General features: G+C 34.0%; 1 protein-coding gene across 1 annotated transcript; it reads left to right on the top strand.

Moving 5' to 3' along the window:
• The first annotated feature begins 367 nt into the window (after nucleotides 1-367).
• Nucleotides 368-2,858, top strand: LOC139844273 (DNA-binding protein S1FA-like). The gene is made up of 3 exons (XM_071834490.1): nucleotides 368-504; nucleotides 1,997-2,047; nucleotides 2,439-2,858. The coding sequence occupies exons 1-3, from the start codon at nucleotides 490-492 to the stop codon at nucleotides 2,652-2,654; spliced, it is 282 nt and encodes a 93-aa protein (XP_071690591.1). The 5' UTR covers nucleotides 368-489; the 3' UTR covers nucleotides 2,655-2,858.
• The last annotated feature ends 9,619 nt before the right edge of the window (nucleotides 2,859-12,477 follow it).

The following is a 12,477-nucleotide window of genomic DNA, read 5'->3' as shown; positions in this document are numbered from 1 at the left end:
AAAAATATTTTTTTTTACAAAATAGATCAACTAACTTTAAAAAAAACATGAATGCTAAAAGAAGCAACTTTCACAAAAGAAACAACCCTTTAATGTTAGATGTCGAAAAAAATTCTTTTTTACAAAATAGATCAAGATTTTTTTTTTAAGTCGCATTCAAAACGAAGCCTGCGCAAAGCGAGAGCTCCACAACTAGTTATAATTATTTGTGTCATATGGCATTATCCTCAACCTCTGATCATATGCCACGTCAGCAAACTTCAGTATTATGGTGTAATTAATTAGGAAATGTGACATCATATGTTTATAATTTTTTTTAATATATACTATAAATATAAATAGATTCCTTAATTCTTACAAATCGTCTCTTTCTCTATCCACAATACAAATCAAACACTTTGATAGTTCATCCAGAAGTCTCCGAATTGGGGATCCTGCAAATCGACTTCTATCGAATTCAATTTTCTCCTCCGTCCTGAAATCCTTTTCATGGATAGCGAATCGGTTGGTTCCATTTTCTTTTAGATCCGTTTATGCATATAATAATGCTGTATATTTAGGGTTATTATTTATAAACTGGTTAGTTTGTTTCGCAACATAATTATGCGTTAATTACATTTTTGATTAAGTTTTATGCAAAATTTGTTTGATTAAGTTTTTTTTTTTTTTTTTTTTTTTAACTTGGCTATTATTTATGCTTTATTACTATTACTATTATTTCATTATTTTATGATTATTATATTATATTATACCTATTTACTAATTACCAAATTTGGCTACTATCCACTTACTAGTTATAGAAAGCCACACATTCTGTAATTCAATGACTTGTACGTTGTGCAGAAGGAAGTTGTATCCACATTGAGTATTGCACTATTCATCTACAGTAAAAAAAAATTTCCCCTAAATTGTCCCTCTCATTCCCTCTAAAATTTTTACTAAAGGACTGCATAGGGACGTTGACCCGTTTTTTTAACCTAATTTTCTTAAAAAAAAAAAATCAAGACGATAAAACTTTTTTCCTTTTTTTAACCTAATTTTCTTCAAAAAAAAAAAAAACTTTTTTTTCCTTTTTCAAAAATTTTTTTACTAAAGGACTGTATAGGTACGTTGGCCCGTTTTTTTAACCTAATTTTCTTCAAAAAAAAAAAAAAAACAAGACGATAAAACTTTTTTCCTTTTTTTTCCTTACAATTTTTCCTACACTTTCGCCAACAACGAGTCCATCACATTGCGCAAAAATGCCTACAAAAAGGCGCGGCAACGCCCGCCCGCCAAACACTAGTTATTACTAGTTTATAACCCGCAAATTCGCGGGATTATGTAATAAAAGTTTTGCCCTACTTTTTTATTACGGTGATTTTTTTGTATCAGTAGATCATACTTAGGAACAAATCAATTTAGGCAGTGTTCCGGGTAGAGGTCCGTGACCGAATCTGGTAAAACCTCTCTGTAGGGTGTCAATATATACCACCATTATTGGTGTTCAATTGAATTAAAAAAATTCATATCATCCCTAAGGATCGAACTCATGACCTCTCTCTATCTCTGACTCATGGGGGGAACCGTTGGACTATGCCGGCAGATTCAGTTTTGCCATAATTTTAATGATGCAAATAATTATGTCAATCCTTAATATTGATATAAAACATATTTTGTACGTTTGTAATAGTCTATTATATTTTGAAATGCAATCTTCGGTGAGCAATACATGTTAAAAAAGGGTAGAAGTGAATTTGTTTGCCATATTACATATAAACTTAGTATTGTGCAAAGACAAAAACATCGTATGCATATCAAGATTGTGACATAAATGCAGCCTATTAGAACCAATATATTTTTATTCAGCAACATCCTTAGTAGCTCATCCAAGTCACCAAGTACAACCTATATAAAAAAAAAAATATTTCAAAAATTGATTACCTTGTACTTGATGGTTTCTAGGAAGATTAAATTTATAGGTGAACCATAACCCAAATCGACTTGTTGTTCACAGGTAAACGGGTTTTTCATCTATAAAAACTCAAAGAAGCTTTTGACCACTCAGGTAAGAGTCGAAACAAACCTATTTTCTCCATTTGTTGCTTCATCATAATGACCTCGAATATAAGCGAGACGAACTTTGCTACACGAGCCTCTAAAAGAAACCTAGGCGCATATATAACCCTCTGCATATGCACTATGTCATACTCTGTCATAAAAAAAAAACATTCGTGAAGTAGCACCTATACATGGAAGAAGCGCAAACCCACCAACATGGTTCATCAAATTCCAAACAGTGAAAAACCAAGCAATGAAGTAGTTTTCATCAAATAGTATTTTTTTTTTTTGTTTAGGATATTTTAGTCTGCTTATAGTTTGCCTAATAACCAATTATTATCGTATATTGTGTAGCTGTCATGCAAACTCATGCTACTTATTGTTAACAAAATTGACAGAATTTTGGAAACAAAGATGTGAAAGCAACTGGATTTAACGCAGGGTTAATTGTATTGCTTGTTGTGGGTGGATTACTCATAACTTTCCTTGTTGGCAACTATGCATTGTACATGTATGCCCAGAAGACTCTGCCTCCAAGAAAAAAGAAGCCGCTTTCTAAAAAGAAGTTGAAGAAGGAGAAACTGAAGCAAGGCGTTGCAGTACCTGGAGAATAGGCCAAATATACAAGCATCATTTTTGTTTTCCAGTACTGTCTTCATGTAAGTTCGAATGAACTATTCGTAGTCTGTCTTTTTCATTTGTGTGTAGACTTTGTGAAATAGATACTTAAGTTTTATAGTTTATACAATACCCATCATCGGTTCTGCTCTAGTTACTTGAGGGTTGAAAACGTGGTAATCAAGTTACTTTTTTTTTTTTTTGTTGTTTTGGTCTTTTACTTTTTGCATTTATATATTGTTATCGTGCAATTGTCGAAATTCTTCATTGGTCATGGTTGTTGCATATCTTTTTAAATTGTTGGATACTATTATCGCTACTTTGTGTTTTACTACAGCTTCTTATGTGCTTGCTGTGTTTATTTAACTGCTAACAGAATGTGGTATCTCATTACACGAGTTTTTAAAAGAAACTTTTGGGTTTCTAGCAATGAGTATAATCGGTATTGGAATTGATGTTGATTTTGTAACTAGGTGTTATTTGATTGATTGCCAATTGACGTTGTTTCGAACATGATGTGAAAAATCGAGGCTGTCAGGTTTAATCACCGATTGTCGTACAACCCAAATTGCTGATTGTTTTTTTGAACTGTTTCGTGTTCCGGTCACATGATATATAAATGATCAACCCATAAAGATATTAAGATGTAAGGTGACTTAGACCATTCCCAACCCTGACTATGAAGTCACAGGTAGTTGGTGCGTTTTTTGGCCAAAAAGTGCAATCCGACTCTGACTGGGCAGTGTCAGTTTCTGACATTTTTTAACCCAAAATGTCAGTTTTCAGTGTCAGTTTCAGTAGGATTCACCAGTTTTTTATTTTTGAATTTTTTTTATATAATTTAACACATTATTTAAAAAAAATAATAAATAAAAACAACATTGATAATTTAACAAAATTAAAAGTTCATAGACATTAAAAAAAATTACATAGTAGACTTAAAAACTAAAATTACTAAAAATTAAAAAACACATAATTAAACTACTAGTTGTCGTCGTCTTCAGATGATTCGTCGAGTGCGTCAACCAAATGCGGGAACTGATCAAGGTACAATTTTTGAAGCTTTTCGATATAATCTTCGTGACCCGGGTCCTTGATATCATCGGCATTGAGGGACAAAACACTAGCACCTGCAAAAGCTGTACGGAGTGCCTCTTGTTTTTTGCGTATTTGACACCTTTAGTTCGTTCCGCCTTAGCCTTTGAATTAGCTTCCAGAGCTTCATCCGCTTTTGATGAACGAGTCGATCGACTTGACTCGCTAGAATAGTTTGATCGTGCCTTTTTTTTTTTTTTGCCTTTTCACGGCCCATAGGTCTCGGAAAAGGATCGTCTTCAAAAAGATTGTTTTGTTGAGAAAGAGGAATGTCATTCACATCCTCATCGGCATTCAAAGAAACATGTCCACCCGACCCCGGAACATACCACTTTGACTTGATACACAAAACACGCCAAGCATCCATCATGGTAAATCTTTTCCCTGTGTTTTGGGTTTAGTCTGTTGGGAAGTTATCCCACATTGATTATGGACAAAAAACAAATGTATGCATATAAGTCTAAGGGGAAGTCCCTCTATCACCAATTGGTTTTAAAAAAGGATGGACTCTTGGACTTATATATTGTAAATGTTGTTGGGTTATACGATTTATTAATTCTGTCATGGTATCAGAGCTTAGGTGGACGGTTTGTTCTACAGCGAGTCTGAGTCAGGCCCCCATGAGTGTGCCGCCGTCGCTACAAAGAGATTGAGTCAGGCCTTCTTCTTGCCGCCATTTCTACAACCGTTCCACGCCTCGATGTGAGGGGGCGTGTTGGGAAGTTATCCCACATCGGTCATGGACAAAAAACAAATATATGCATATAAGTCTAAGGGGAAGTCCCTCTATCAACAATTGGTTTTAGAAAAGGATGGACTCTTTGACTTATATGTTGTAAATGTTGTTGGGTTATACGATTTATTAATTCTGTCATATAAGAAATTAATTCTCCACACAATTGTGGGATGATATTATTGATATATTTATATACAATACATATCTTGGAGAAAAAGATAAAAAAATATATGGAAATAATATTTACAATAAAATAACTAAACTTAGTCTCCAAGTATGTGATCATTACCATAATCATGTAATTACGTAATCTTGTCTCTAATACCCCCCTCAAGCGAACTGGTGGAGGGCCAACATGAAGCTTGGTACAAAACAATTCAAACAACGGACGAGGAAGACTTTTGGTAAAGATGTCCGCAACTTGAAGTGATGTTGGAACAAACTTGGTGTAGAGCTTTCCGGAAGATATGAGCTCACGAACAAAGTGATAGTCAATGTCAATATGTTTTGACCTTTTGTTAGAAACATGATTTTGACTTAAAAAGATTGCACTCTTGTTGTCGAATAGAATGGTCGGTCTTTCTGGAGGCAATACATAAAGTTCACGAAGAAGATGTGTAATCCATACGATTTAGGCGGCAGTGTTAGCTAAAGCACGATACTCCGATTCACAGCTAGACCTAGCCACGGTTGGTTGCTTCTTAGCACTCCATGAAATAAGGTTACCACCAAGAAATATAGAATAACCTAGCCACGGTTGGTTGCTTCTTAGCACTCCATGAAATTCGTGTAAGCTACTTCGAGCCCCAAGAAATAGCTAAGATGACCAAGATCTTTAATGGCAAATTCCTCATTGAGACGAGAGATGAACTTGCGAATTGTGCTATTTTGATTTCCTGTAATGATTAAATCGTCCACATATACAAGTAAGTAAAGAAGGCATTAATCCTTTTTGTAGACGAAAAGCGAGGGGTCTGCTCGACTACAAGAAAAACCAAGCTGAATAAGAAAAGTGCTGAGCCGATGAAACCAAGCGCGAGGTGATTGTTTGAGGCCATACAAGGCTTTCTTGAGTCGACAAACGTGAGAGGGAAATCTTTGATTGATAAATCCTGGAGGTTGTTCCATTAATACTGTCTCGGTGAGATGACCATTGAGAAATGCGTTGTTGACATCGAGTTGATGGAGAGGCCATTTGTGAAGTGTAGCAAGAGATAACACAATGCGAACAGTTGATGCTTTGACCACTGGGCTGAAGGTGAATGAGTAATCAATGCCAGGTACTTGGGTAAAGCCTTGCGCAACTAAACGCGCTTTAAGTCGATCAATTGAGCCATCTGATTTGAACTTGGTGCGAAAAACCCATTTTGACCCAACAATGTTACCATGCTTTGGTCGTGGTACAAGTTCCCATGTTTGATTATTTTGTAACGCATGCATCTCATCTTTCATAGCTTTTAACCAACCCGGATCTTTAAAAGCAGTTTTAAATCCACGTGGTTCAGTGTGAGAAAGTAATGCTTGATGAAGTCCAGAAGAAGCAAGCTGAGCTAAATCAACGATATGCCTTGGTTTAAAAATTCCAGAATTAGAACGTGTAACCATAGGATGACCAGTACTGACAGTAGATGACCTAGAATTTGGCACAACAGGAGCACCGACATGACCAGGTTGAGAAAGTGGGTGACCAGCAGTAGCAGATGAGGACACATCAGGGTCATTGACATGACCAGATTGTGACTGTAGATCATGGTCATGGCAAAGTGTGCACGAAGAGGCAGGTGACAAAGTTTCTGATGTTGATCCAGCTGTAGCAGATGGAACACATGAGCTGGAAACCACAACGTTAGGTGAAGTAGAAGGTCGAATAGGAGCTGCTTCATCCATGTAATCCAAAAATACCAAACTTGTCGAATCAACAGAAGGTGAATTTCCTTTAAATGGAAAAACTTCTTCATCAAATTGTGCATGACGTGTAACATATTCAAGACCGGTGGTAATATCCATGCAACGAAAACCTTTGTATTGGGAGCTATATCCAATAAAAACGCAAGAAACACTGCGAGGAGCAAGTTTGTGCAATGAGTAATCTCGTAGATAAGGGAAGACACGGCAACCAAATGTACGAAAGGTACCATAATGTGGTGCAGATGAAAATAGGAGCTCATAAGACTTTTGTTGAGTAAAACCCGTGATGACAGCCTATTAATAATATAAGTAGCGGAGCTAAAAGCATCAGTCCATAGAGAATCAGGAGCATGTGAGTGAAACATCATAGCCAATCCTGTTTCAGTAATGTGACGGTGTTTGCGCTCAGCTCTACCGTTTTGTTGTGGTGTATAAGGGCATGATATACGATGATGCGTACCATTGTCCAAAAGTAGAGATTTAACTTTGGAATTTAGAAATTCTATACCCCCGTCACTTTGAAACACTTTAACCTTGCACTCAAATTGACTGTACAAGATTTAAAAAGGCTGTAAAGACGCTGAAAAAATCAGATTTAGCCTTTAGCGGGTAAAACCAAGTGAAACGAGAGAAGTCATCCACAAATATTACGTAATATCTATATCCATGTGTGGACATAACAGGAGCAGGTCCCCATAAGTCACAATGTATCAAGTCTAAGACATGAGAAGAACGTTTGTCGTTATTAGTAAAGGATAAGCGCTTACTCTTTGAGAGTTGACATGATGAACAAAGACCCAGTTTCGGCAATAAGGATGTGACCGATAACCGTCCTAATTTATTTAATAATAAAATAGTGTCAAACGAGACATGTCCTAGACGACTATGCCATCGTTCAAAAGAGTCACGAAGCTTGACGGAATGCAACTTTGAAAGAAAAGCCTTGTGTCCCCGCTCAAGCACATAGAGATTTTGACTACGCCGACCTGTTGCTAGAAAGGATTTTGTGAGACGATTCTGAATAATACACTCATGGTCATTAAATAATATGTCAACAGGGTTATCAGATGTTAATTTACTAATAGATAAAAGATTCTTGGTAATATAGGGAACAACAAGAACATCTAGCAATTTAATATTGTTAGAGATAAGGGAAGAACCGACATGTGATATCGGTATTGAGTTACCATTACCAACCATAACTTTGTCACTCCCTGAGTAGGGTGCGACTGAGTCAAGATGAGACGATGATGAAGTCATGTGTGCAGTAGCCCCTGAATCAATATACCAAACCGGAGAACTAGAGTTCACAAGGCAATTTGCATGAAAGGCTTGAGTCAAGTTAGCATCAAAAGCAGATGAGCGAGATGCATAAGTATGGAGATCGGGACACGCAGAAGCATAGTTCCCGTTATTACGACATAACTGACATCGAGGAAGTCGTCTACTAAAAGCTTGGCATGTCATGACTGATAACACACAATAATAAAGTTGTGTTGTTTCGTAATAATTTCAATAACACAAAATTGCTTCGAGCTTAATATACGTGACAAGTAAAATAGCAAGCAACACGTGGTTGCTCTTTGGTGTATGTGTAGAGGGCACAAATTAAGTGTCTTGAGCTCGATCATAAGAATAACTCGGTGATACAAGGATGACGGCTATAGCAAAATAAAGGATACTGACGGTGCAATAACCACCAATCAAAACAAATACTCCTTATTAATTTGTAGCAACCAACATAATTAAATTTTAATCGGGAACGAGCAGAAATTTTAATTGAGAACCAGAATAAAAATTAGAAGAAAAAGAGAACGGAAAGAGGAGGTGATTTAGGGTTAGGGATCAATTAGGCTGATACCATATAAGAAATTAATTCTCCACACAATTGTGGGATGATATTATTGATATATTTATATACAATACATATCTTGGAGAAAAAGATAAAAAATATATGGAAATAATATTTACAATAAAATAACTAAACTTAATCTTCAAGTATGTGATCATTACCATAATCATGTAATTACGTAATCTTGTCTCTAATATAGTCCCTAAACCCAAAACTCAAAACCCTAAACTCTAAACCGTTCGTGTTAAAATATTCAATAGATAATGCTAAAAAGGAACATATATTTAGTATCAATATCCTTCCAATATGTAAAGCTTTTAGTTACTATTGTTCTATTTTTATGTAATAATCATTTAAATAAATAAGTGCGAAGACAAAAGAAGAAAACGACGATTTAAAGACGCAAATGATCAAAAAGCTCAAATGTACAAGATATAATTCAAATGGTTCAATTTATTGATAAGAAACGCCTAAAAATGACAAGAGTACAAGCCGCGAAACGCAAAGTACAAGATATCTAAGCGTACGAAAAGGCGTTCGAAAATCCGGAACTGAGACATAAACCGAGCATCAACGTACATCTCAACGGAGCTAAAATTACAAGTCAACTATGCACAAGAATATAATATAATATATATATAATTATATAAAATTATATATTATTATATTATATATTATAAAATTCAGCAGCCCACGTTTAACTCAATTTGGTGAGCTGGAATCCGAAGCTCCGCACTCGCGGAGCTGTAAGGCACAAAACCTCCGCACTTACGGAGCTGTACAGTTCAAAGTGGGCCTATAAAAGCCAACGAATTCTGCTCGATTCAGGCATCCCTTTTCTATCAATCTCTCTATATGTATTTATATTTATAATTATAATTATAATTTTAATTTTAATTTAAGTTAATAATAATAAGGTTATTGTAAGAATGTTTTACGGGTTTTAAGTCGGAACTCTATCCGTGTAACACTACGCGATTAATCACCACTGTAAGCTATGTTCTTCCTTTTTAAATTAATGTCTCGTAACTAAGTTATTATTATGCTTATTTGAGCCGAAGTAATCGTGATGTTAGACTAAATATTAAAGACGGGTTATTGGATTTTGTACCATAATTAAGGTTTGGACAAAAGACCGACACTTGTGAACATTGGACTATTGACTATTAATAGGTAGGGGGTATTGTCTAATTGAATGACAACTTATTGGAACCTGTCGAACCTATCTTCAAATTAGTTAATCTAATAATTATTAAATTGATTACGAATGTCCTATTTAGTGACGTTTATACGACATCGTTTACAATCATTTAATTAATCAATTGGATTAGGTAATTGATTATTCATTATGGCCAAGTGAATAAATTAATGTATCATGGACTAATTAAAACAGGGGTGAATTACATACAAGGATAATTGGTGTAATTGTAAACAAAGTATTAAAACCTTGTTACAGTTCGAATCCCTAATTAGTTGGAATATTTGACTTCGAGAATAAGGTTAATTTGACAAGCATTTTATAATTATGACTGATGGACTATTATGGACAAAAATCAGATAGGTATCAAATAAATCCAGGACAAAGGACAATTAACTCAGATAAATAAATTAAGATCAAAACGTCAAACATCATGGTTATGGAAGTTTAAATAAGCATAATTGTTTTATTTCATATTTCATCATACTTTTATTTACTGTCATTTTATTTACTGTAATTTACTTTATCGCAATTTATTTTTTTACGCTTTATTTGTATTTTTGTACGCACTTTAATTATTGTCATTTATTTTTAAGCTTAAAATATAAAATCGACAAACCGGTCATTAAACGGTAAAAATACCCTTTTATAATAATATTACTATATATAATTATATATATTTTATATAAATATAGTTGTTAAAAATATAGCGTTAAACTCAGCTAGCTCCCTGTGGAACGAACCGAACTTACTAAAAACTACACTACTCTACGATTAGGTACACTGCCTATAAGTGTTGTAGCAAGGTTTAGGTATATTCCATCAATAAATAAATAAAACTTGTATCATCTTTTGCCGTATTTCGTAGTAAACAATAATAGTATTTCGTACACCTCCGCTTCACACATCAAGTTTTTGGTGCCGCTGCCGGGGAAGCGAAAGCGAAACGATATATTCTAAAAAAAAAATAGTTTTTAAGCTAGTTTTGTAAAAATATATAAGTTTTAATAAAAATATAAAAATATAAAAAAAGAGAAATATATATCTATTTAGGTGTTTTAATTAAAAATTTTATTTTTTTAGAATTATAAAAATCTAATAAGTAATTGTTAAAATATAAGTTTTATATAAGTTATATTTTATAAAAACTAAAAACAGAAAATATAAATTAAAAGTAAAAAAGTAAAAAAAAAAGAAGTAAATTTTTTTTTTTAAATCTAAACCTGTCGAACGAATTTGAGCCTGCTACTCGTTTGAATCTACATCCTCCGCACTCACGGAGTTTTTGGGCAGAAGACATCCGCACTCGCGGAGACGTCTGACATCTGCGACCTGGTACTCATTTATTACGGGATTAGGGTAATTTTATTAATTATTAATTAAATCAGTTAGGGTTTAATTATAATATTAATTAGTTTAATTAGTTTTAATTTATATTTAGTAATTTTAAGTATTATTAGTTTTAATAATTTTAAAAATTAATACTTTTATAACAAAATAATATAAAAATAAAAATTGTATTTTTATAACTTTAAGTTTTATTTTTATATTTCGTATCTTTTTAATCGTTTAATTCATAATTTGTATATTTGTCATTCGTACTTAATTTTAAATTTTGTATTTGCCGTAGTTACTTTATTTCTAGATTTTTTAGGCTTTGCCGTAAAATCCCTTAAGTGCTTTTTCTTTAGATTAAGATTTAGGCGCTTTAGAATTCTACGACGTCGCTTATCGCTTTAGTATTTAATAAATTTTAGTGCCTAATTAAGTTATTGCCGTTTTGGATATAGAATTCCTTTAAGTTTTAATTCCTTTAGACGCAACTTTTAATATTTAGTTTTTAGACTTTTAAGTTTCGACGCTGCATTTTATTATTTTTCGACGATTATTTTTCGACCTTTTATTTTTCAACGTTTTTTGACGCACTATTTTTCTTTCTTATTTCTCGACACTCTAGTTTTTAGGACATAAAATTTTTATTTTATTATTTTCTTTAAATTTCGACGAAAAATTATTTTAAGCGGTTAAATTGATAGACATCCAAATTTTCTGGTTCGTAGTAACAGTTGGATTTGTTAGTGGCGAGTTGCGGGCTTCCGATTTAAAGGGTCCTGGCTACCTGCTGCATCTATTGGCTATTCGAAACGTGGGCAAAATCAGAAAAGTCTATTAATTTGATAACTTATATAATTTTTATCTTTATAACTAATAGGATATTCAGTGAATGCACCTAGCAAAACGTTCACCACCTTTCATACGTTCACCACCTGTAACCAGATCGAGACATCTAGTCAATATTGTCGCCGTTGATTTTTCTTTAGAATCACCATATAGTCGAACAAGAACTCCAACTCAAATTTTCAATAATCCATTTTTTGAACCCTACTTCACAATTGAGAACCCGGAGGATATTCAGGGACAATTCAGAGATCCTGAACCATTAATATTTCCTCCGGAACCACAAATCATACAACCAGAGATTGTCGCGGAAGAAACCATTAAATTAGAATCCTCTAGTGATTCAGATTCAACAAATTCAATCATGGAAAATCAAGAACCTCTAAGTATGGAAGATCGAATGAGAGCTACACGCACGGGCCAAGGTCACGCCATTATTAAGCCAGATGTTAATGCGCCAGATTATGAAATCAAAGGACAAATCCTACATATGGTAACTAATCAATGCTAATATAGTGGTATGCCAAAAGAAGATCCAAAGGAACATCTTCAAACCTTTAATAGGATCTGTACTCTATTTAAAATCCGAGAAATTGAGGATGAATAGATACATCTCATGTTGTTTCCCTGAACTTTAAAGGGAGAAGCCAAAGATTGGTTAGAATCGTTACCTGAAGGGGCGATTGACACATGGGATGTTTTAGTTGAGAAATTTCTTAAAAGATTCTTTCCGGCATCTAAAGCCGTGAGACTTCAAGGAGAAATTGTTACGTTCACACAAAAGCCAAATGAAACATTATATTAGGCGTGGACAAGATTTGGAAAGTTGTTGAGAGGATGTCCTCAACATGG

Source organism: Rutidosis leptorrhynchoides, chromosome 4 (assembly GCF_046630445.1).
Source record: "Rutidosis leptorrhynchoides isolate AG116_Rl617_1_P2 chromosome 4, CSIRO_AGI_Rlap_v1, whole genome shotgun sequence".
In the NCBI taxonomy this organism is placed as follows: Eukaryota; Viridiplantae; Streptophyta; class Magnoliopsida; order Asterales; family Asteraceae; genus Rutidosis; species Rutidosis leptorrhynchoides.
The sequence above is the reverse complement of the archived record's forward strand: the minus strand, read 5'-3'. Positions and strand labels throughout refer to the sequence as shown.

Coding starts and splice junctions, on each gene's coding strand:
- LOC139844273 (XM_071834490.1), top strand. Junction 2,048..2,438: donor AGAAGCTTTTGACCACTCAG/GTAAGAGTCGAA, acceptor CAAAATTGACAG/AATTTTGGAAACAAAGATGT.